General features: G+C 40.2%; 1 protein-coding gene across 1 annotated transcript in view; it reads left to right on the top strand.

Annotated features, from left to right (window-relative positions):
• LCT (lactase) overlaps nucleotides 1-26,024 on the top strand; it is a 241,660-nt gene that overhangs the window by 188,252 nt on the left and 27,384 nt on the right. Inside the window, exons 14-16 of the mRNA XM_085647530.1 lie at nucleotides 1,479-1,613; nucleotides 7,116-7,336; nucleotides 22,673-22,909. Of these exons, the coding sequence (XP_085503656.1) occupies nucleotides 1,479-1,613; nucleotides 7,116-7,336; nucleotides 22,673-22,909 (593 nt within the window). The remainder of the gene's footprint in view (nucleotides 1-1,478; nucleotides 1,614-7,115; nucleotides 7,337-22,672; nucleotides 22,910-26,024) is intronic.

The raw sequence follows: 26,024 nt of genomic DNA, 5'->3' as shown, positions 1-26,024 counted from the left end.
GGCCCTACTCCCTTTTTAAAAAAAAAAAAAGGAATCAGACGCATGAGATGGGGTCCATGGGGTCTACATAGGCTCAGGGAGGGGGACTGTGCGGTCCTGCCCCTTTTTAACACCAATCGGCCTTGGCGGATGCAGTCTTCAAGGCATACAAAGGCTTGGGTAGGGAGGGATGGATGCCCCTCCCTTTTTCTTAGGCTTGTTACTGTGGCCCAAATCATCTAGAGAGGGTGCCCCCCACTCACCCCCTTCACCAAAATATGTTTTAAAGTGACAGACCGTCATTTTCTTTTGTTTTTTGTTTTTGCCGTTATCCTGCAGAAGTTGTGCGGGATGGCAGCAAAAATGGATGATTTTGTTTTCAATTTTGGCCCCAGGGGAGTATAAGTCTGGGACCCCCCCAACAGGCCTAGGGGTAGAGGGTATCATTTCCCTGCCCCTTATATTATTATTGTTTTAAACTTCAGGACAGGGGGGCTAAGTCACAAGTCTTGTAATGGCTGCTAACAACATTATTCTCAAGTTGCTGGCAGCCAATCCGAGCGCTCGCTCCCGCAGGAGTCAGACTCCAGATGAAGGGAATTGACCCTAAGGGAAAAAAAACTCCCTAGGCCAATTGGAAAGCTCCATTTTTGAATTTTTGCTCCCACAAGACTCTTGCGGGAGTCCCTCGGACATAACTGTCCTGATACACAAATATTTGTAAACCTTAATTTCTTAAAAACTACTGAATGTATTACACCAAATCCCAAAAGGCACAATCTGTGATCCAAGATCTAGCTTCCTACCAAATTTGGTGTAATTCAGTTCAGCGGTTTTTGAGGTAGTGCTTCTTAAAGAAATCTTTGGAAAAGCATGGGGATTTTGCATTTTGGGATCACCCTTTTTTCTCTCCCCCCTGCTTGACAGATAATCCGGAAACTATGCATGCACAACTTAGGCACAAAAGAGAAACCTTTTGGAACGTTTTGTGAAGATTTGTCAAACTCTGCCAAAGCTATAAACTGTAAAGGCATTTCCTATGGAAACGCTGACCTAACTATAACTACCGAGTGGCGACCGCCACTGGGCAGTATATCTATCTATCTATCTATCTATCTATCTATCTATCTATCTATCTATCTATCTATCTATCTATCTATCTATCTATGTTTGGGAGGTATACTTACCTTATATATAGTTACCATGCGTAGCAAAGGCATGTGTGGTAAAGACATCTGCATGGTAAGGGCTGCGTGGAATAGGAATGTGTGGTAATTGCATGCTTTGTAAAGACATGCCTGAATTATAAATAATGTTTTGATGATAAAATAAATTGTATAATAAATTATACGAATTTTTTTTGTTGGTTTGAGATGATTTGTGTGTCATCAGTGTTCTGAAATCTGTGACAAATGCCACCTACTGCATGTGTTTAACTTTAACTATTGCATCAAAATGATACTTTTTTACGATATTGATTTTCTTTTGTACCTCTTAAGACTACCTGAATTTACTGAAAGTGAAAAGCAAAGAATAAAAGGCACTTTTGACTTCTTCGGCTTCAACCATTATACTACAATATTGGCTTCTAAGATCGAATTTGCGCCTAATGTCCAGTCCTATGATGCTGATCGGTAAGAAAAGCATGCTCAATTTAGAAGCACCTATTGTTTTCTGTCAATCAATGTAATTGGTATTGAAGCAATAACTGATGATGTACTGCATGCATTATTTCATTCGCTGGTCAGGATGGCATGTGATTTCAGAGCTTGGTAGGCATCTCTTGACTTACAAAACCTTTCAGGGGAGTTAAATAGGAAGCTCTGTGGTTCAATGGGGAATTCAGCAATTACATTTGAAAACAAGTACCATTACATGACATTGTATCATTTTATCATTCGTGGTGAAGAACAGTTTCATCTCTTCAGCTCTCTTTACTGGAGGTGAACCCAGACTAACTTTTAAGAGGGGCTTGGATCCTCTTGCAGTCATGGGCAGTGTCTGACAGACTCCCCTGCAGGACAATATCTTGGGCTCCCTGGAACCATCATACCCTTTTTTTAAAGTTCGCCTTTGGGATGGGAGTGGAGATTCCAACCACCACAAAATGAGTGCTGGTTCTCCTCACCTGCAACCACCAGCACAAATTAAACACTGAAAATCAAGAACAGGACTCAATGGATTTTTTCAAACTCCACCGCATTCTTCTTTTTATTTTTTTGTAACATTTGTCACCAGCAAATTCTCTTTGGTAATTATTTCCTATTCATGCTGTAAGGGATTGTTGCAGCCCTCTGAAGGTTCTGACAAGGAGGAGAATGGCTTTGACATTTGTTAACAACCCAGATGCACTTCCTGACAAACCTCTGCATTTGTGGGTTGATCCACTTTAGGTAGGTGTGAAATGCAAGGGTGTCAAATTTCCCTTTACTTAAGACCATTGGCCTACAGATTCTCCTCGTATTCATATTCATTCCTTCCAGATGAACATACACCAACTACCCATGTGCAACAAACAAATTAAGAACAAAAGCTCATGGTCTTTGATTATTTAGGCAGTTGATCCACAGTCGTTTACAATCTATGGAGTGCTATTCAGACACCTCATTAATTAGTTTCTTCCGTAAAAAAGAAAGCTGAGCAGTTTATGTTCAGCTGACATTCTGCTTATCCTATTAGTCAAGCTGATCTCATTAGTCATAGACAAATCGTTTCCTGGTGATGGCTCAGAGAGTGAAGTGGACAACGTTGAGAACTTTCTGTAGATCATAGACATGCGTTCCAATTCTAGCAAAGCCTACTCCTGCCCTTTAATTTGATTAATTGATACCATTGATGTGAGTAATAACACCTGATGTACAATGAATGATTTGTGGTGGAAGCACGGTCAAAAAATGTTATAATTCTTAAGGGTATATTTAGGCTGCCCTGTTTTAAGTGGATCTGTTTTGTGGATTTCAGTGATGTTTTATCAGTGTTTTCCAAACATTTTGAATTCAGTGCTTATCAGTGTTTATTCTGTTGCTTAATCACCAAAATGGCAAAAGAACGGTGTTTATTCAGAGTGTTTACAAAACATTTTGTTTTTATGAGTGATTGTTATAAAGCACATAGTTAATTTAAAGGAGAAGTAATGTAAGGTATGTATTGTCTTCCAATTGGCAGTGTATCCAATGGACTTATGTTCGCCTGTTTTAAACATGGAAAGTCTGTGTATTGCACTTACATCTCGTTACCCTCTCTCACATCTCATTACCTTTCACGCTTACTTCGTCAGGACGATGTCTGGTTTACAGGACTATTAATAGAATAAAAAATAAGAGTGCTATGTTAAAATGTTTTAATGAACAAATTCCTGGACACAGTTGGGAATTACTCACCTACTCCTCACTGAATATTATGACATTGTAAGAGTGGTCAGCACTGACTACAGCAAAGTACTTTGTAAAACTTTGAACATTTTGAATTACACTAAAATAATTTTTAGCCCTGCATTCTAAGGTACCTGAAACTTAAAGCTTTAGCATGCTTGTCACTGCTTTTCTGCGCTCTTTTCATGACTATATTAAGTTGATGCTGCTGTTGAGTGGAAATTCACAGCTGGCAGGTGTCCCCATGAGAAATGTCTCACAATTTTAAGTCAGACCAGACCTTTTGACAGATATCTGATTGTGTTGTGAGATTTGAAAATTTGCTGTTAAAATTGTAACTATAGGCTAAAGAAGCAGCAATAAAAGGCAGCTGGCTTAAAAGCCAAGATTAGCTGTAGGCATCACACATAACAATGGGGCACCCTGATTTTTTTGTAATTTTTAAAAATGTATTTGCAATAAAACAGTGAAAACAGCCCACAGGGCTGCGGAAGGCATGACGTCCGTCTCAAGATTCAACACAGTGGGATACAAAAGTGCGAAATAATCCTTCAGGATCGATTGTCAGTCCACCTGTTGGGGAAATATGGTAATGCACACCTTAGGCCAATGCCCGCCCGCTGCTCGGAATCCTGTAGGGCTTGTTAGTGCACTCTAACTGTCCTATATCCCACTTGATGTCCCTGTGCGAGTAACAACCAATGACCGCCCTCCCAACTCCCTCCAAACTCCCTCCAAACCCCCTCTCTCCCCACCCCTCAGGCATGTCGCTAATACGTCAAAGCATCAGTACTCGGCCATTGGTCAATTCAGTCATGTGTTAGGGGTGCTACGTCCCATGTCTCTGGTTATTGGCACCATTGGATGGGATGGTTACCATGTCAGCCCAGCCCAGAGACGACCGCAAGGCAAAAAGGCGATCCCTGGATCATTCCCCTGCTAAAAGGTCCATCTCCCCATGGTTGTCGACAGTGTTGCCAGTCGGGTGTTTCAACAGGTCCAACAATGCCACCCATGCCCGTGCCATCTCCAGCGTTCTCTCATTACCAGCGTGGCTGGCCATCTGCAGTCAGAAGATCCCCTCGCAATCCGCCCACTTCACCATCTCCCTAGGCCAGCGTGTCACACTTGGGCCGTTTTTCATTTTCCAATGACTAGTGAGTTCCCTTTTAGCCAACACCAACCCCAGATCTATGAACTTACTAGTAACTTTATTCCTAGCATTGTGGGGGAACCAGTGAGCAAACAACAACCTGGCATCAATGCTATGTCTCTCTCCGTCACGGCCTCCAGCCCAGTTGTCACCCCCCTCCAGAACTCTACCAGATGTGGACAATCCCAGAACATGTGGAGGAACCCCGCATCCTCTAAATTGCATCTCGGACACGCAGTCCAGGCCCCAAAGTATTCATTAATCTTGCCACGGGTAAGGTACGCCCTGAGAAGAACATAGAAGTGAATCAACTGGAAGTGTGCATTCCTAGAGCTCTTCCAGGCCCTTTCCACAAGTTCTCCCCATGGTTTCTCATCGATGGCCTCACCCAGGTCCTCCTCCCATTTGCGGTGCAGTGCTGTTAGGGGCCGACGCAGTCCCTGTGTGATACGCCTGTAGAGGCAAGTGACCGCCTTGATAGTACCAGCCGCCATCACCACATATTGACAGGTCAGGATGGTCTGGGGTTCCACCATCCCCTCTCGCCAATGTTTTTGGATAGCTGCCGTCAGAGCAGCATGTAGGAGGAAATCATCTCTGGGAAGGTCGTGCCGCTCCCAAAGATCATTAAAAGGGAGCAAGGTATTGTTTTAGAATAAATCCCCTACAGTGGAGATCCCGGCCTCATTCCATAATCGCAACCTGCTCCAGGTCCCTCCATGGGGCAGTGCCTCACAAACAACCAACGGGATCTCAGGCGCATACGGGGTCAGCACCTGCGCTCGCCTAGCTAGTCTGTTCCAACACTGGCGCACCGTTTGTAAGTCCGAGGGGACCACCCCCACCCCCATGGGCAGACGCAGTAGCACCCGGGATAGGAGGTTCAGGCCTGGGTCCAGACCACCAAGGTCTTCTGTATTTTTTAACCGTCCTGCCATCCATTTCATGTACCACAACAATGGAGCATCTTGATGCTATGAATTTTGTTGGTATGTGGAATGTCTTGTATCATGTTTTCACCTCTATCCCATGTACCTGTCACTAGAACTTGCACTGAATGGTTAAAGCCTGGGGTGTTCGGCAGTTCACCTGTTATCAATACTGACTTATTCGAAATTTCTGTTTCTATGGGTAAATGTGATAGCACATGCTAGCCACAATTCTTATGAGCCAGCCTTTTACCAATCAGTGGAAGAACTAAACACTGGCAGAAGATTAAATACGATTTAGGAATTTCCAGATTTTCTACAGTATGAAAAATAATTAGATCAGACCTAAAACATACATCTAAACCCCACACCTTTAATCCAAGCACACAAAACTGGAAGAAACAGAAGAAAGTGACAACCCTAAACAACAAAACTCAAGCAGAATAATCTTAGACCAGTATTTCTTGCTGCTATCTTGTTTACGAAAGTGGAATTCTATTGGCCCCTTCAGGGAGAAATAAAAATGACTCATTGACTCTCTCTTTCCCTTCTTTGAATGGCATTTTAGTTTGTGGCTGTGCAGGTGTTTTTCCGTGTTTATATGTTCACAATGATGAAGGCTTTTTTCCTTTCGGTGGGTTTTTATCAGTTATGGTAAGTTTAAACCTAAAATAGGCTAGCCTAGGGACAATGGCCTGCTAGGTGTAGATCTATGTCTTTTTGTTAAAAGACTTTGCAAAGAAAACAAGAGAATCTATAGAAAGATAGGTTTAATAGAACAAAAGAGACGTAACAGTGAAAAAATCTAACAAGTATCTCACTTACCTTTGGGAGTAAATTAATACAATTACAACATTAAAAAAAGAATTATAATAGAAAATCCTCACAAATCTATAAACTCAGAAGGAGCTTTAGAGAGATGAATACACTTAAAGATGCTACACAACGATAAATGGACAAAATCAATAGCTAAATTTTTGGGTTGGGCATAGGCTCTAAGGGCGCAAGCCTGTGGCAAACGCCAGAAACATCCCCTCCATCCAGCCCTAACTGTTGCAACATAGCACGAATCTTATTAACTGATTCTCCACAATTCTGTAGCTGATGTGGGTTTATTAATCCTGTTTTTATTAACCTTGTTGTCATCTTGACTTGTTTAATGCTTTTTTAACACTTCTTAAGTATTTATTGATGAATTTCAAAAGTTTTAATGGATTTTATATGTTATGTCTGGATTTATGTTTGTGTCTTTTATGATTTTTTCTTAAATCGAATAAAGACTGATGATGATGATGAAATGGACAAAAGTGACCAGCCCAAGATTGGCTAAAACAAAAGCATTTTTTAGGGAGGGGAATCGAGCTTGAAATTCTTAGACTCCTCCCTAAAATCGAAGACAAATACAATCCATAACTGAGTTCAAAAGGCAGGTAATATGCTAACCAGTAAAAATGATAATATTGTGGTCATTCAAAAGGTGGACTTTATGTAATATTGTGCTTAAATCCAGAAAACCATCCTGTCCTCTTAGTACCTAGTATAAAAGTGGCTATACTTGTGGAACATTCATTTGTTTTAATATAAAAACAGAATTGCTATAAGGCAGCTCGAACAATGTCCTTGTATTATTTTCAATTTTATTTTGGCCTGGAAACTGTTTTGAATTCTGGTATTCTTTTGTAGGGGTGTTGGGTCAATGGTTGACCGCAGTTGGTTGGGTTCCGGCTCCATCTGGCTGAAAGTGACTCCTTTTGGCTTCAGAAGGATATTGAACTGGATCAAGGAAGAATACGACAACCCCCCAATTTACGTCACTGAGAATGGGATTTCTGAGCGTGGGACATCACTCAATGACCCATGGCGGACACATTACTACAAGAGTTATATTAACGAGGCTCTCAAAGGTATGGCTTTTCGTGTACAACCAGAGACAACGAAACATTTTGAGCATTATAAAAGAACACTCAAGGTGTGTTGGGTAAACAACAGAGTTATACAAAAACTTTGAATAAGACGCCAATGCAATCGACCCTCTTGTAAATGTTCACTCTTACTTCATCACTGAAGCCAACAATGTCATGAAATAAAGATAAAGCATTGCTGTCACTTAAAGTAGGAACCAGAGTACTTTCAAAGTGTGTAGCTGTATTTTAAGATATCTCTACCAACTTTACCGCCTCCTGTCTTATTTTTTTAAAATTATTATTTATTTCTTCATGCACATTGTGGTGTTATCAATTGAGGTGTCCTGGCACTAGGATACTTAACTGACATGTAAAAGTTCAATCTAGGTTTTAAGACATTTTCTGAAGAATGGGAGATTTTTGGAAGTCTGTAATGTTAAAGGTATAGACTCGCAAAACCTTTGCTGTCTGACAGGCTAAGGAATCACCACCATGGTAACCTTTGTGATGCTGGGAATATTGAGATGGAAACCAGAGTGCAGTAATTGGTAAGTCTGGTAGAGGAGAAAATACTGTGAATAAATACTGGCTGATAATACAAGGCCATGTGACATATGAACAATCTTTTGAAGAGGGATCAATTTGCCACAGGGAACCAAGGAATTTTGTACAAATGCTGAAAACGAATTGAAGTCTATGGGTGAAATACTGAGGAAGGTCCAAAGAAAGGAAAATTGCAATAATCCAGCATTGATCCTTCTATGACTTGGATAACCCCAAAAGGAGTAGTCGCAGGCAGGAATGGGAAAATTGTCTTCTAGATCCATGAATAATAGCAGCAGCCAGCAGAAAATGTAGCGATTTTAGCGCAGTAAGACAGCTCATTACTAGAAGCTAGCCTCGAAACAGCAAGATCAGAGGGGCTGGAGCCCAAATCAGAAGGTCACCGTTCTTTGCTCGTATTGAGAAAAATCTACCCATCTCCTCAATTTCATCAGAATTTAATTTGAGGCAAACATTCTTCCCTCAGTCTGTATCTGCTGACATGCAACTGTGAAAGATTGACTTGGTTAAGTCACAATTGCCTTCTAGAGCCCATCAGTTCAACTGTTCTGTTTATATTAGACTGATTGAAACATTGTGGATGCAGCTTGGGTTGGACACATTATAAATCAGCAGGGTAATTTAGCTAGTGTTAAAACCTGGACAAATAATTTTGTTCCATTTTTGCACTAGTGGCTTGCAATGTATTCTCTATTTTTTCATACCAAAGTGTAAATTATGTGCAGAATACAACTGATTCTTAGACAAACCATGCCAGAATATTTTTGAACAAGTTATTTATGTAATATTCTCAATCACCATGTATGCCTTCAAGAAATGTGCTTTTATTTCAGATGTAAATAGTAACTGAGGATAGATTTCTCATGTGGAGTATAGTGGTTGAGTCTGTTGATGTGTGCTGCTGGAGATTTCAGCCACACAACCTGGTGTGTTTTTTCTTAATTATCTCCAGGAAACGCTTCTTCTATGACATCTTGTTGGGGATTTCATGAGGAAAAAGAAGATTGGTAATCTCAGCCAGCATTACGTTGCTGAGCCTATCATCCCTGAGAATACATAGTTGTGTTGTGGTCACTGCGCTGCTGTGACTGAATCACAAGATGGCTATAACTAGTGTGAATGTGCTGGGAAGGTGATTGCACACGGATAATACCAATTTGCAGTAGAACTAAGCCATTTAAACTGAGATGTCAAAATGTTATTTCTGTGTGTCTCTGAGAGCTTGGGCAAACTGGGATAAACCACTGTGGGATTATCTATCATTTTACCACATCTATATCAACATGAGAAATTGACAACATTAGGTATTATTGGGTGAAAATGCAGATAGTGAGTATTTCTCCCTACAAGTTTGTATGTTGCACACAAGATAGCTATATTGTGTGGCTCTATGTTTTTGTGTGGATACTGTAATCATGAATGGTGCAAAGGTATCTCCACTCTTCTTTGTTGAGACCAGGATGGCTTTGTGTAGCATGAGAACAGCAGAAGTATGTGATTAATGTAAGCATCATGAAAACAGGTGGAGAGAGGTTTTCTGAGAACACTCCCTTTTCCTGAAACCTGAATGTGTTGGATTGTTCAACTATTTGCTGGAATAGGAAGATGATGCGGTTGTATGAGAGGATGAGTAGAGGGGAGAGATCACAGTCTTAATGTGAACTGTGATTGTTGTTCCGTACTGCCTAAGTAGAGGGACCCACCACAGACTTAAACTAGTTTACATAAGGCTATTCCTGATTGACCTGTAACTTGGTCTGTCCCCTCTTTCCCTTTCAGATAAATTTATGTAGGGATGTGATGTAACATTGAAAAACATGACATGACTGTACATAAAAATAAATAGCATAAAGATCCAAACTAAGGGTCATATTTACAGGCCCTTATCCCCACCACAACATCACTTTTCAGGACGTTGTGGTGTCGATAGGGGCTTCGCCTTATTTACAAGGCAGCGTTAAGCCACTTAACGTGGCTTAACGTTGCCTTGTAAATAAGGCACCCTTTCAGGCTGAACTCAGCGTGAAAGGGGAGGGCAATGGGAGTTGCATTTAAAGATTGTTTATGTGCAGGAAGGGACTCCTTCCTGCACATAAACAATCTTCCCCTGCAACACAGACACCCTTGCACTCATGTGCAAGGGTGCCTGCGTTGGCACTAGGCAGCTAAATTTAGCACCAGCGCAGGGGGAAATGCAGGACTGCACCATATTCGTGTAAATATGGTGTAGCCCTGCATTGCTAAAGTGATGGTGTGTTGTTAGCCTTCTTGGCTTAACGGCCCGCTTCACCACTTTCCTTGTAAATATGCCCCTATGTTCAGTCTGTAGGAATAAGCCCTCAACAAGAGCAGCTAGGATGGGCTGAACTCCATTGTACATTGGTTGCTGCATGCTCTTTCTCTGAGGGTATGTTATAGGTGTTCTGATATGCACGTTTTTCACTTCAGCTGAAGACGTTTCTAGTTATTCAGCACAGGTTTCACTTAACCAGGTCTAGTTACAGTCGGATGAAGTAGAGATCCCACACATGGCAACAGCTCCACAAAGTTTCTCCCAGCACCCCACCAGTTAACCAAGAGTTCCCCATGTGTGTATCAAGTATCCTCATTTTCAGCACCTTTAAGCTATAATCTCCTCATGCCTTAGGGGCAAGTTTCCAAGGAGACTGCAAGATGTCACTAGCAACACAATGACATTGAGTATTTACTCAGGGACCACTTTCTACAGTTATGGATCCAGTCATTGGTGGTGAGGTACCAGCTAGAGGTTGGAATTAGCCTCACAGTATTCTTTTGGCAAGTAAAGCAGGGACCTCTTCTGCTGGCAAACTACTGCAGGTCCTTCTTACCAGTTTTGTTCTAAGAAGTGACGACCCATGCATGGGTTCTTAAAGGGATCATGCTAACTTGTCACAGTTAAGTATGCCCGAGCCCCCTCGTAACTAATAACAACAAGTCCCCAAACCAACTTTTACAATGGTTTTACTTATTTCCTGTTCGGTGAGAATTTCCTTATGGCAGAGAAAATCTCACAGAATTATTTTCTCTGAAGCACGAGATAGTGAAAGGCTCTTATGGCAAGCCCGCGCTTTCCCAACCATGTAAGCTCACTCTATAGTTACCAAGCAAGACCCTCTCTTGTACAAAGGAATTTCAGCACCATTCAGCAGCACAAGACCCAGGACTTTCTACAACTAACGGTTTCAGTGAATCCGAGTGAAAAAGCTTAGAAGGTGTTGGTATGATGAAGCACTTCACATCTTAAGCCCAGAAAAATGCACCTACTAAAGTCCTTTCTTTTAAGTTGAAGTTGGGCAGGGCAAAAACACTCACTACAAGTTTATGTGATTTTAACTCGATCTCAAAATGGAAAGTCTGTAATTCAACTTGGGTGGATAAAGAACAAATTGTCAACCCTCTCATCTGCCAAAAACTCCAAAAGATCGTTTTTTGAAGTTTCCTGGTTTGGGTTCATTAGTCGAAATTACATAAACAACGTGAAGACGAAATTATTTGATATTTTAGGTGCATGCAACTACTTAAAGACAAATTGCCTATTTACGAAAAAATTATGTTATGGGCAATGTCAGCTTAGCATCAGCAAGGCTGCTTGGGAGGCTTTCAAGTTTGATGAAGATATATATATATATAAGGGTATTCTTTTGACATATACTGGGTGCTCCCTTGTGTCTGGACAAAGCTATACCTCTCTGAAGAGCTCTAATGAGAGCGAAACACGTGTCAGGTTGGCTTGGATGGTATTTTACCAATCTAACGCTGTAATACCGTGCCTGGAGTGGTAAAAGGCTTTGGACATTTTACAGCTTGGCATGGATAGCGCTGTGCTAATCGTATGCTTAAAGACTTTGCAGTGGAAATGGTTAAAGACTTTGTCCCTTTCTATCTCGGCGTGGATGGCACAGTGCTAATCCTATGCTTGAAGACTTTGATAGAAAAGCAGACATTTGAGGTGAGCAAATTTAGTGTGTCACTGGTGTTGAGAGTTCTCTATACTGGAGCTGCTTTCCACCTAAACTTGAGAACTATGGAGAGTTAGCTGCTTCTTTTTTTGCATAATTTATGTGTCACTCTATGCCGGAGAGTATTCTTTTGATAGATATATATATATATATATATACATACTGGACTAAACCAAATTATGTTTTTATAAATAAATTGAGCACCATTTGCACCAGCAAAAACGTGTCCGTGTCTTTGGTGGTACCGGCTGGTACTACAGAAGTTGGATTGGATATGTGTGTATATATATATATATGTATATATATATGTATGTATATGTGTGTGTGTGTGTGTGTGTGTGTATATATATATACATACACACACACATATACATACATATATATGTTTTTCTATTTTAATTTTGTTTTATATTTACATTTTGTTTTAAAATAAGCTTTGGAGTTGGAATAAAAGATCTAACCACTCCAGAGTCCAACACTTTCCTTGTTTCTGTTTACATCAGATTGGGAATAGTACATTTGATCCCTTCAAAGTTCCACACTTCCCCTACTGTTGCTAAGATTGGAGTTGGAATAGTAAATCTAGCCCCTCCGTGGTCCAACATTTCCCACTTTTTTGCTTGCGTTCGAGTGACAATAGTGAATTTGACCTCTTCAAAGTCCAACACTTTACCTACTGTTGGTCATATTGGAGTGGTTTAATGCTTTCCCTACTTTTTTTTACACTGGAGTGGGTATAGTATATCTGACCCACCCATTGCCCCTCCAAAGCCCATAAGTTTGTCCATTACAGTTTAGTTGGGGAATGTTAATATTTTTTACTTTTTAAATCATTTTTAAATTATGTATAAAACTAAATATAATTGTATTTTGTATTTATTTTTTATTTTCTTGGTGTTGTATTATTGATAATCTTACTGTAATTTCTTTTTAATTGATGACATATTGTTTCAATATATATATATATATATATATATATATATATATATATATATATTTGTTACGGTTCTTTCCTCCAAGCGTAAATTCAAAGAGAGAAGAGACAGCACATCAGGAAACGGCACTAACAAACTTTATTTGTGCGCTAGCTTAATCCAGGACGACGCGTTTCGGCGTTAGCCTTTGTCAAGTAACTTCCTGTATTCCAACAACCGTAGAAATACATGCACAAGGTTGATAGACATAAAAGAAATACTGCTATTATTTCGCATAGCATCCATAACTTGCGTGAATTTGGACAAAAACAATCATCCTAAATTCAGTTAGTAAGTCAATAGTAATAGACATCGTGTCGAAAATCATAAAACATGGTGCGATAATAAATAAACAATAACAATCCATGGTCGTGACTTTATGCGTTAACATAGAAAAATAGACGAAATGTTACATTCCTTATAATCAGGGATCATATGTAATTTCATTGGTAGTCCATATAAGTCCACAGAATAAAATAATTGCAACGAGGTTGCATTCGAGTAATCTGCCCACTGAATCAAATAATTGCGTTAGGAATGAACAATAAAGTTACAAAAATTCCAAGCATACTCATGTTGTTTCCTTTGCCGTTTTTTTGTGTGTGTGCGGTAACCTGAAGAAGTTATTGTGAATGCTTTTCTCATGTGTCCGGAGAAAGCCAATTGGAATCCCCATTAAACCACAACGTAATATAGCACAATTGCGCTATTGCAATGATATTGTCATTTCCTTTCCTTTCAATTTCCTGTGGGCAAATTTTCAGTGGTAGTACGGTCCGTGTGGGATACAGGAAGTGGCCTTAAATAAGTGCTAGGTGTAGGGAGTGTGGGAGATGAAGTGCATTGTTACAAGTGACAAATCGGGGTATTAGGACATATGCGGGACACAAAACCTTTACCGCAATTGCGGTTGACCCCTATTGGGGCATGTAGACCCATACAAGGATGACCAATAGCCCCGTTTAAATAAAATGTGAAATCTAAGAAAATATAATACCATAACCAATAAAATCCCAACCTAAATATGTTGGGAAGAAAACATTGCTTATTCCATGAATGCAGAGTGTGGCGAAAAATGGCAGACTAAAGCCCTATGTGGGTTGCAAGTTCCTCCCCACTATTGAGTCCCCGGGGTGCCTTACAGTCCAAATCTATAATAAATTTGGACTCAAATATTCTCAACTGTTTTTCTCGGTCACCTCCCCGTGTGTGCTTGGGAATCCTCTCAACTCCAAAGAACCGCAATTGCGGTAAATGTTTTGTGTCCCGCATATGTCCTAATACCCCGATTTGTCACTTGTAACAATGCACTTCATCTCCCACACTCCCTACACCTAGCACTTATTTAAGGCCACTTCCTGTATCCCACACGGACCATACTACCACTGAAAATTTGCCCACAGGAAATTGAAAGGAAAGGAAATGACAATATCATTGCAATAGCGCAATTGTGCTATATTACGTTGTGGTTTAATGGAGATTCCAATTGGCTTTCTCCGGACACATGAGAACAGCATTCACAATAACTTGTTCAGGTTACCGCACACACACAAAAAAACGGCAAAGGAAACAACCTGAGTATGCTTTGAATTTTTGTAACTTTATTGTTCATTCCTAACGCAATTATTTGATTCAGTGGGCCGATTACTCGAATGCAACCTCGTTGCAATTATTTTATTCTGTGGACTTATATGGACTACCAATGAAATTACATATGATCCCTGATTATAAGGAATGTAACATTTCGTCTATTTTTCTATGTTAACGCATAAAGTCACGACCATGGATTGTTATTGTTTATTTATTATCGCACCATTTTTTATGATTTTCGACGATGTCTATTACTATTGACTTACTAACTGAATTTAGGATGATTGTTTTTGTCCAAATTCACGCAAGTTATGTATGCTATGCGAAATAATAGCAGTATTTCTTTTATGTCTATCAACCTTGTGCATGTATTTCTACGGTTGTTGGAATACAGGAAGTTACTTGACAAAGGCTAACGCCGAAACGCGTCGTCCTGGATTAAGCTAGCGCACAAATAAAGTTTGTTTGTGCCGTTTCCTGGTGTGCTGTCTCTTCTCTCTTTGAATTTACGCTTGGAGGAAAGAACCGTAACGATTCTAGAGTGGTTTCTGCTACCACTGACGGCACCAGCGTCGCAGGCATGGGGATTGCTCTAGCAGTGAACCAATGAAAATCGATGATTGTTGGTGATCCCCGCCGTTCCCGACCGAATCCACACTTCAACACCTACTACGGGTAAGCCTGTGTCTTGACAAAAGAGTTTTGTGTGAGTTGAAAATCCCTGTTGAGAACGGGGAATATTTAGCCAAACGCATCTCTCTGGATGCACGACACGGAGCCTCTGCCCCGGATGCAAAGTCCAACCTCGTAAATATTGTGGTACGGGTTGCAGACGCGACAGCCGCAGCATGAAAACGGCTGCGGCGTCAGGAAACTGTTGAACTATGAGCAATTGGGAGAACGAGAGAAAGGCAGAGGCGATTTCATTATTTAACGAAGAGCAAGACGAGCCAATAACTAAATCCACAACCAGTTCAGCCCCCGTGGGAGGGGATTCTTCTCTCAAACAGAAATTACTCCTATTGGAAAAATTAAGCAAACGCGAAATCAACAAGTGGTGGGATGTGGCCTCTTTAACAAACTACGTGGAGGTTGGCCGTGTACCCAGAGGCTTAAGGATTACAATTGTACCAACTTATGATAATCCAAACCAGGAGTTACTTGTAGAATGGGCCCAGTTTATGGCAAAAACATGTAAAGGCATGCTGGAAATGCTCATTAAATATGCGCAGATAGATCTCGACACTACAAGAAAGGAACTGGCAACACTGAAAGCTGATCTAGAAAAATATATCGACGAAAGTGCCTCGATTGAGTTCATGAAAACACTCCCCAAGAAATTAAAGGAGTACGAGGATGCTATAAAACAAAAGAAACAACGCAAATTTCTCAGGGACAAACGTGATTATACGGAAGGGCGCATTTTGACATATGCGAAAAAATACGATTGGGCCCAGAGAAACCTCAAAGTCACCACCATTGAACGCACAACCGAACTATTATCAACAGGCTCCAGCTCCGATATAAGCACCGACTCAGAAGAGCGCAATACAGCGGTCCCTTTAGTCTCACATCCTCTCACTTTTCTTCACGAATTTCAAATACTGAAACAGAAAAAGGAACAGAATCAGGTGAACAAGCCCCAAACGAGAGGACAAACAAGAGGAAGGGGGCAAAGAAGAGGAAGAGGACGAGGAACAACAAAAGAAAAAGATTAAAGAAGAAGAACAAATTCAGAACTCTACTCAGGCAAACTCCCTGTATGGAGGACCAAACGACCAACAAGTCAGTCGTAAATCTATCTACTAGAAATCTTAATCCAGCAGAAATCTCAGTACTACAGCTTGGCATGTCATTCTGTCCCAACAGTAATCTAAACTATACAAATACCAGGATTGATTTATTTCTATACATTCGCAAACTGAAACTTATGAAAATGTTTGAGACTCGTTTGAAAACAAAGGCAAAATCGATACCATCTACATCAGGTAGTCCTGAACTGTACAATTTACAAGCCCAAGATATGGAATTACTAAAAGTAATGCATGACCTGGAAATGGGAGACAATAGCGACAAAATTGAATATGACTTATCGCCAATATACGGAGCTCCAAGCAAGTACAGTGGATTAAAAAGAAAATCGAAATTCAATCCCAATGTTCCCTATGACAACATTGAAGCATACAGTTCTGCCGTTATCTTTGAGCTAAAGAGAGCGAGAAACACATTTCAAAATTCCAAGTGGGACAATTTAACAAGGACGCAAAGAAATGCGCTCAAGACCTTGGAATCAGACCCTACAATCATTATCAAGCCCTCTGACAAAGGGGGCAACGTTGTAGTAATGAATGCTGAAGACTACAGATCAGAGGCAATGAGGCAACTAATGGATGAAACATGTTATGAACGAATCGACTGGGGCCAATACAGACAGACCATCTCAGACTATCATAAACTTTTAAGCAACTGGTATTTTCAGGACCTCATCAATGGCGATGAATTCAATTTCTTAAGAACTGAGAAACCACGTGTACCATGTGTATATTTTCTGCCAAAGATACACAAAAATGCCACTTCTCCACCAGGGCGTCCAATCGTTTCATCCAATGGGGGACTCCTAGAAATACATCTATCTTTCTTGACTCATACCTGTCCAAATATGTGTTGAATCTAATGTCATACTGCAAAGATAGCTCTGACTTTTTGCGCAGACTACATGATGTACAATGGGAAGAGGGGTACATGATGATTAGTTTGGATGTTTGCTCCCTCTACACATGTATTGACCAGCACAAAGGGGTAGCGGCCTGCATGTATTTTTTGAAAAGTAGGCATATTGATCATTGTGAGCATAATGGAATGTTAGAAGAAATGATGCTTTTCTGTCTCCAAAACAACATTTTCCTATTTGAAAAGTCGTTATATCGACAGCGGTCAGGTACCGCAATGGGTACTTGTTTTGCCCCCAGTCTGGCAAATCTATTTCTGGGTTGGTGGGAGGAGCAAGTAGTATGGACGCAACACCTACAGGAATATACTGATCACATATTAATATGGATCAGATATATAGATGACCTGTTCCTTATATGGAATGGCTCAAAGAATCTAGCCAAGAAATTCATTGAACAACTAGGAAACAATGATCTCAATCTACAATTCACACATACTATAAGTACATCATATTGTGAATTTCTAGATATTGCAGTAGAAATAAGGGAAAAACAAATCACCACCCGTCTTTTCCGCAAGCAAACTGCCGGCAATACACTACTACATGCTGCAAGTCACCATCCAGCACCATTGAAATCTAGCATACCATACGGGGAGCTACTAAGAGCTCGACGCACATGCAACACAGATGAGGATTTTTTGAAAGAGCAACAAACCATGTTGACACGCTTTAAAGCAAGGGGGTACAAAGAACAAACCCTGGCAACAGCTAAAAACAAGGTCAAAAATCTAAAACAGCATGACCTATTATTTAAACCCTCCAAAACCAGCACTAGGAGGAAAGAGGGTGAAGAAATCAAGTCCAATACACCCAGAATGATAACCCAATTTAGTAGAGGTGCGTGGACATTAGAAAAAATCTTAAAGAGACACTGGAACCTATTAACCGCAGATCCAATCATTGGTGATCGCGTGGGATTAAGACCACAGATAACCTATAGGAAGGCAAGATCGCTAAGAGACAGACTAGTTCACAGCTTCCAGGATAATGACACAAGATCACAGTGGTTAAAAATGCCTAATGGCTTCACCACATGTGGTATGTGCAAAGCTGACCGTAATGGTAAAAACTGTAAAGAGTACATCACAGGCTCGGGACAAATACGTCCAATCAGACAAATTATCAACTGCACTAGCGATTTTACTATCTACGTACTGGAATGCCCTTGTGGCCTCCAGTATGTAGGCAGCACAAAGTTGCCTTTAAAATTAAGAATTCTACAGCATTTACGTGCAATTACCAACCGCGATCACAATTATCCTGTTGCACGCCACTATTCAGAATGCCATGGGAGTGATAACAGTAGTCTACGGTTCTTTGGAGTTGAGAGGATTCCCAAGCACACACGGGGAGGTGACCGAGAAAAACAGTTGAGAATATTTGAGTCCAAATTTATTATAGATTTGGACTGTAAGGCACCCCGGGGACTCAATAGTGGGGAGGAACTTGCAACCCACATAGGGCTTTAGTCTGCCATTTTTCGCCACACTCTGCATTCATGGAATAAGCAATGTTTTCTTCCCAACATATTTAGGTTGGGATTTTATTGGTTATGGTATTATATTTTCTTAGATTTCACATTTTATTTAAACGGGGCTATTGGTCATCCTTGTATGGGTCTACATGCCCCAATAGGGGTCAACCGCAATTGCGGTAAATGTTTTGTGTCCCGCATATGTCCTAATACCCCGATTTGTCACTTGTAACAATGCACTTCATCTCCCACACTCCCTACACCTAGCACTTATTTAAGGCCACTTCCTGTATCCCACACGGACCATACTACCACTGAAAATTTGCCCACAGGAAATTGAAAGGAAAGGAAATGACAATATCATTGCAATAGCGCAATTGTGCTATATTACGTTGTGGTTTAATGGGGATTCCAATTGGCTTTCTCCGGACACATGAGAACAGCATTCACAATAACTTGTTCAGGTTACCGCACACACACAAAAAAACGGCAAAGGAAACAACCTGAGTATGCTTTGAATTTTTGTAACTTTATTGTTCATTCCTAACGCAATTATTTGATTCAGTGGGCAGATTACTCGAATGCAACCTTGTTGCAATTATTTTATTCTGTGGACTTATATGGACTACCAATGAAATTACATATGATCCCTGATTATAAGGAATGTAACATTTCGTCTATTTTTCTATGTTAACGCATAAAGTCACAACCATGGATTGTTATTGTTTATTTATTATCGCACCATTTTTTATGATTTTCGACACGATGTCTATTACTATTGACTTACTAACTGAATTTAGGATGATTGTTTTTGTTCAAAGTCACGCAAGTTATGTATGCTATGCGAAATAATAGCAGTATTTCTTTTATGTCTATCAACCTTGTGCATGTATTTCTACGGTTGTTGGAATAGAGGAAGTTACTTGACAAAGGCTAACGACGAAACGCGTCGTCCTGGATTAAGCTAGCGCACAAATAAAGTTAGTTTGTGCCGTTTCCTGGTGTGCTGTCTCTTCTCTCTTTGAATTTACGCTTGGAGGAAAGAACCGTAACGATTCTAGAGTGGTTTCTGCTACCACTGACGGCACCAGCGTCGCAGGCATGGGGATTGCTCTAGCAGTGAACCAATGAAAATATATATATATTTGTAGATTTATTTTCAATTGTATAATTATATTACATTTTAATATTTTAAATGCATTAAATGTAATGCCACGTATTTAGATATGTTGATATACTTAAATTATTTGTATAATATTCTGGTTCACTATATATTTTTTAATATTTTTGTAGTTTAAATACAAAGTACACAAACTTTTTTTTTGTTCCCAATACTTTTTTCCGCAATATTTGTGCTTCACCTAGTTTTTGTTTCCACTATTTTGTCATAGTATGACTATTTAGGAGATCAAAAAAGGCAATAATAGACGGATGAGTGGGAAATTTACCTGAACAATTGTGTTGCCTTTAGAATACTGTTCAGCTTGCATAAATGTTATGGCATCTTGGGTTACCGAGCAGTACACAGTTGCAGAAAGGAAGGGCATGCTACCACACATGACTAGAGAGGATTTGATAGTGATCCTCCACAAACCTATGAAGCATGCAATGAGCACATCATCATTTTGTCCCTCGTCAATGCTGAGTTTTGATTGTAAGATTTTGAGCAAAAGCACTGCTAGCTGACTCCTCGAAGTACTTCCATTTAATGTCTACCCCAAAGAAAGTGGGCTTAGTAAGCATTTCATCAAATGTGAGAACACTCTTCCATGTGCTTGAAGCAATGCCTTTTATGACAACGATGCCTGTGGTGATTTCCAGGGATGTGGAAAAGTGTTTATGACACAAATAGCTGGTGTTACTTATTTAGAGTGCTTCTAAGGATGGGTATAGGCACGAACATGATGGCTCTATCACAACTCACTGCTAGAGTCTGCAGAGGATGGATAATCTCACAACTGTACGCAGTTGAGATGGGGGGTGTCAAGGATGCCCACTGACCCCATTAGTATTTGCACTGGCAATGAAACTCCCTGGAGCACAGTATGACAAATGGGCCAACACAGAGGAATGGAAATAGCTGGAGTGGTGCATACCATCTCACTGTACATGGATGATGTACTAAGGTACTTTTATTGTATACAAAAGATATGCACACAGGATTGAGCCATCAGGAAAACACATACAGCCATATTTATCAAGATTTCACTCAATACAACGCTGCAAGACACCTTGCTGCGTTGCATAAAAGGAAGAGGGTAAGAATACGCCATATCTATAAAGATATGGCACATTCCTGTCTCTGCCTGCGCTGCTGCACAGCAGCTACCTAGCACCAACCCAGGCACCCTTGCACCATTGTGCACGGGTGCCTGAATTACAGGCAAAAAGAACAGTTGCTGGACGGAATGCTAAATAATGCAAACATTCACACCCAGTCAACAGATCTGGGTTTAATCCACCGTTTTTTGCCCACCACGCTGCCCCCATTTGGAACCAACAATATGCAAATCAGTCCTGACCCTGCTCCTCATGGGAACGGTCCAGCCTGAACTGCCAAGCCAGGTCCTCCCTGGACCAGCAACAAGCATCCTGCGACTAGTTCCGGGGTATAACCCCTCATCAGCCAGGCTAGCATGAATCCAGTGGCGTAGTGAGCAAGGGACTCATATCTGGGCATACCTGGCGCACTTAGGGCGAGAAAGCAAAATACACACAGATGATGGACGGAATGCAGGGCAAATCAAACATTCACTCCCAGTCAACAGATCTGGGTTTAATCCATTGTTTTTTTCCCCACCACACCACACCACGTCTGGGCATACCCTTTCCACTAGGGCAACAAAAGCAAAAAAACAAAATGATGGATAGAATGCTGACCAATACAAACATTCATCCCCAGGCAAAAGATCTGGGTTTAATCCATCAGTTTTTCCCCACCACACAACCCCACGTCTAGGCATACAGTACCCACTTAGGGGTTTTATTAGGAGGGTTTCTAGCAATGCACACTTTCAACTTATGTAATTTAACTAGCAATGGAGAAGATATACCCAAAAGCGGGGACAGATTCTTATCAGATGGCTTACTCCTACCCTATTGTGGACAGACCACTAGTGTGCTCTTGGACCTGACAGGGAACGCTGGCTTGATGAATACCTGGCCTAATGTCACGGTCAAGAAGCATAAGGCTAGCTGTCCTGGGATTTGGCCCTAGCGCTGGCCAAAAAGCTGGTTGTGAAAGCCTGTATCACCAGCAAGAGCCCAAATGTCACAGAGTGGATGCCCAAGGTGCAGATATGGGCCGAGTTGGAAAATGCACCATGACGTGAGGAGAGACGCAAGGACTGTGGTGAAATGATCCAGGCTCAATCATGGGACAAGTTTTTGGCAGCCTGAACCGAAAGGATCAGCCACCGTAATCATTAAAACGATAAAGCATTTGCTAAATAAAATAAATGTATGGAAACTGTATCACAGTCATGGTATGGGCAGTGTTTACATAACTGAGCAGCAGGGAAAGTATGTACTAGAAATGAATGATCTTTTAATTCAAGATGTAAAGGGAAATTGGTCAAGAGATCAGAGAGAACCAAAGGCTACCACCGTCCAGGCAGCACACTAAGTTAAGCTCTTTCTGTGGCTTGCTGGCCAAGACGTGAAACTCTAGGAAGGGCAAGTCAGGGTTTAATTCCCTTAAGTTAGGAGGTTTAGTAAAAATAAAACCTGCAATTTATAGAGCGTGAAAAAGCCTAAACTGGAGTATACAAAGCTACATAAAAAAACAAGTAATTGTTTTTACATGTTAGTTGCCTGAAAAATTATAGTCATTCTATTTAATGCAGGACAATAATGTACACATTGATACAATTGCAATTGCCAAGATACCCCATTGGCATGATAGGAGCTTTATTAATACTGTCACTCTCACAATGTTGAACAGAACAAATATATACAATTTATTTTTCTGAAATAGCGTTCACAGATACTAAAAAAGATCTCTGGCTCTTTCTGTTTCTGCAGCTCTTAGACTTGACGGTGTTGATTTGCGAGGCTATACAGCTTGGTCACTGATGGACAATTTCGAGTGGGCGACAGGCTATGCAGAAAGGTTTGGTTTGTATTATACAAACTACTCGGACCCGTCTCTAACCCGAATCGCTAAAGAGTCAACCAAATATTATTCAACATTAATTCAGTGCAATGGTTTTCCTGATCCATCTACTGGGCCACATCCTTGTCTTGAGCCAAATCCAGAAGGTAAGTCCAAAAAATGAAAATAGCTAAGAAAAGTAAGATTACACAAGGCAATGAAATGTATTTGTTTTGTGACCAATGGGTTTATTCATCCAAACAAATCACTGAGGTAATTCAATAAACTAGTGCATCAATTTTTTTTAGTTTAAGAGATGAGCAAAGGATTACATATATTACGTATGAAATAACAGCAAGATCTAAACACACAAATAGTATTTTGAAAATGTAATATCTACAAATATATAGCCTTCTAAATACTAGAATGTACTGTACATAAAAACAAATCATAAAGGGAAACCATCTCAGTTCAACATTCTTAATTTAACAATAAATATCAATTTCACTGATTTCTAATTATGATTAAAGCAAACAGTGTTGCACCTTGCAAAAATTGATAATTTTGAGTTCTTTTTCCAATTAGAACCTAGTTGATGATTTGTCTCGACAAACTATTAAGTGAACAGGAGAATTTGTATTCATTATAATATTCATTTTAAGCCACAAAAATTACCAGAATATTTTAACATTATTCCAATTAAAAAATAAATTTTAAAAGGTCCTTACATCCTTTTAACAAGACAAATAACGATTTGAAATTGAATTGTCACTTTAATGCAAACAAGAAGGAGTAGTGAAAGCTCTGTTTAAAACGAAATAATAGAGTTGTAGTGGTTCTATAGGTACTCAAATAGGTTGACCAAATATTAGCCCCAATTGCCCATGATGTACACAAATTAGATTTCCATTCCAGTGCGATCTTAGATTTAACACAATTGTTGTGATACCTTAAGTAATATATTGGAGTAAGAAACATTATTATAAATTACAGTGGTAGAAATAGGAATATCAGTATCACATTTTGAAATGTCACCAATAACAGTTCTGAATTTTACACATTGATGAAAAGCAGTATTAGGAGTACACAAATATTCTTGTAGTTGCTGAACGGAATGAAACTATTGTTCCTAAACATCTGCTGAAACCAAATAATTTTTTTATCTCTCCAAACCTTCCAGTAAACAATTCCAAATAATACCAAACAGGCAAAGCTCAAAGTATTTTACCAAAACAATTTTAACACAAATTGGGTTAACAATTTTACATGTATTCTTAATTATGAGAGCAGAGCACATGTTGGGATTTTGGTCATTAGAAAAGTATTTTCAAAGGGGAAAGGTAATAACCGCTTGCTCCAGATATACATTTAAAGGTCTGTCATCATCCTTCAATTATATGATCCAAAATCTAGCCCACTGTAAACAAAAAAGGTGTGATAAAATGTGAAATTAGGTGAAGGAACACCTCCTTCTTCTTTAGGAATTTCCAAAGTTTTAGGTAAATCCTCTTTTTTTGGGTTCCAAAGGAATTTTCACAAAATAGAATATATTGATTTAAAGAAAGAACTTGGTATATCAATAGGAAGCATAGTATATAAAATAATGAGAGCCATTATCATTTTACACATATCCATTCTCTTCCCACCAGGATAAAAAAAGGAGCCCATACTTGGCTAGATTGGCATTATTTTGTCTAATAGAATCCACATTTAGTTTAACTATATAATTTATATTACATGTAAACTATAATCCCCAAGTATTTGATTTCTGAATGTGACCATTCAATATTAAAACCCTTACACACGGGGGCGTGGTCTGGCCACGCAGGAAGATGGCTACCTGAGGAGTGAGCTCCGTCGCGGAACGGGGCCCCAACGGCTGTAACTTACCGTCCACTGCATTTGGAGCTCTTTTCTCCTGTTCCGCTTTAATCGGAAGATATGGGGGCCAGTCGGAGCGAGTTTCCTGGCGTCGGTCGGTGCAGGCGGTCCTGTGCCGAGCGCGGACGAGACTTCCTCATGGCCCTGCTTCCACCAGCAAGTCTCGTCTAATGCGCCTCCTCAGACCGCGCCTCCACAGGCCGTGCCTTTTCTTCTTTGTGAGGCCGCGCTTTCTCGAATGACGGGAGCGCTGCATTTGCTTGAGACGCGCCTCTCCGTCTGCTTGGTACAACGGCACAGGCCATTCATGAGAGTGGAGGTGAGGCTTTTCTGCGCTGCATGGTATTCATGAGACGGCGCCCTTCTCCCTGACAGGGCCGTCTTTCTTCATATTACCGCACCAGCGTTTCTGCCTCTTTGCTTTATTTTGTATTGTATGGACAGTACCTGCTTGGTGATTTGAAGCCCTGCCTCCTTAATTAACCTGCAATTGAGACTGTGTACTTCACAATGTTCAGCATTATGTATGGGGATTTGCCCTGATTGTATGGCGCTTCTTCGTCCTTGATGTGGTTGCACCTTTGCGCTCCTCAACGTTGCAGAGGCTTGTGTTCCCTGTTTGCTTACGGGCTGCATCTCCTCAGCTAATTGACACTGCACTTCATTAAAACTTTTGTTGTTGATTATATAACATACAGGAGGTCTCCTTCTTCTTCTCCTGACAGAACTGCTCCTCATTAATTCTCTTACATAAACATTATTGTACCAATATTTGATACTGGAACAGTATATTCGTGAATTATTAAGGCTTCCTTTTTTGACAAAGCAGCAATTAATTTTTTACACGCATTACATTATACATTGTATAAAAGTTGAATGTAGACTTTTATTGGAGAAAAACGGATTGTTGTTATTTCTTGCATGCATTGCCTAATACGTTCTTAGCTATACTGTTTTTATGAATATATTCTCCACTTATTATATTGTCTTCGGTATCGTAATGTACTAATTATAAGTTTTATTCTATCAGCAGTCCACTACTTCGCACGTTTATTTCACCACATTGACAGCAGTCTTGCTCTTAACAACTTTATTTCACTGTCTTCAGCGTATCTACATATCCATATCCTACGCCAAAGAACGGCCTCCTCACGCTTCTTCAGAGTTTCTTTTAAAAGTCCTTTACAAATGTCTACTACTAAGCACGGCGACAAACATTCTAAACAATTATTTGCAGAGGCTCTTAAACACCCCAATAATTTGTCAACAAAAGGCAGCGCATCTTCATCACCCAACTTACCTCCAAGCTCACCTCCTGCCACTGGGCATGCATCTATGGAAACTATGCAACGTATTCTCTAGGAAATTTCTGGGGTTAGTCGTCGACTGGAAGGTATGGAC

This window comes from Triturus cristatus, chromosome 3_2 (genome assembly GCF_964204655.1).
Source record: "Triturus cristatus chromosome 3_2, aTriCri1.1, whole genome shotgun sequence".
In the NCBI taxonomy this organism is placed as follows: Eukaryota; Metazoa; Chordata; class Amphibia; order Caudata; family Salamandridae; genus Triturus; species Triturus cristatus.
This window is presented reverse-complemented; position numbering and strand designations above follow the sequence as displayed.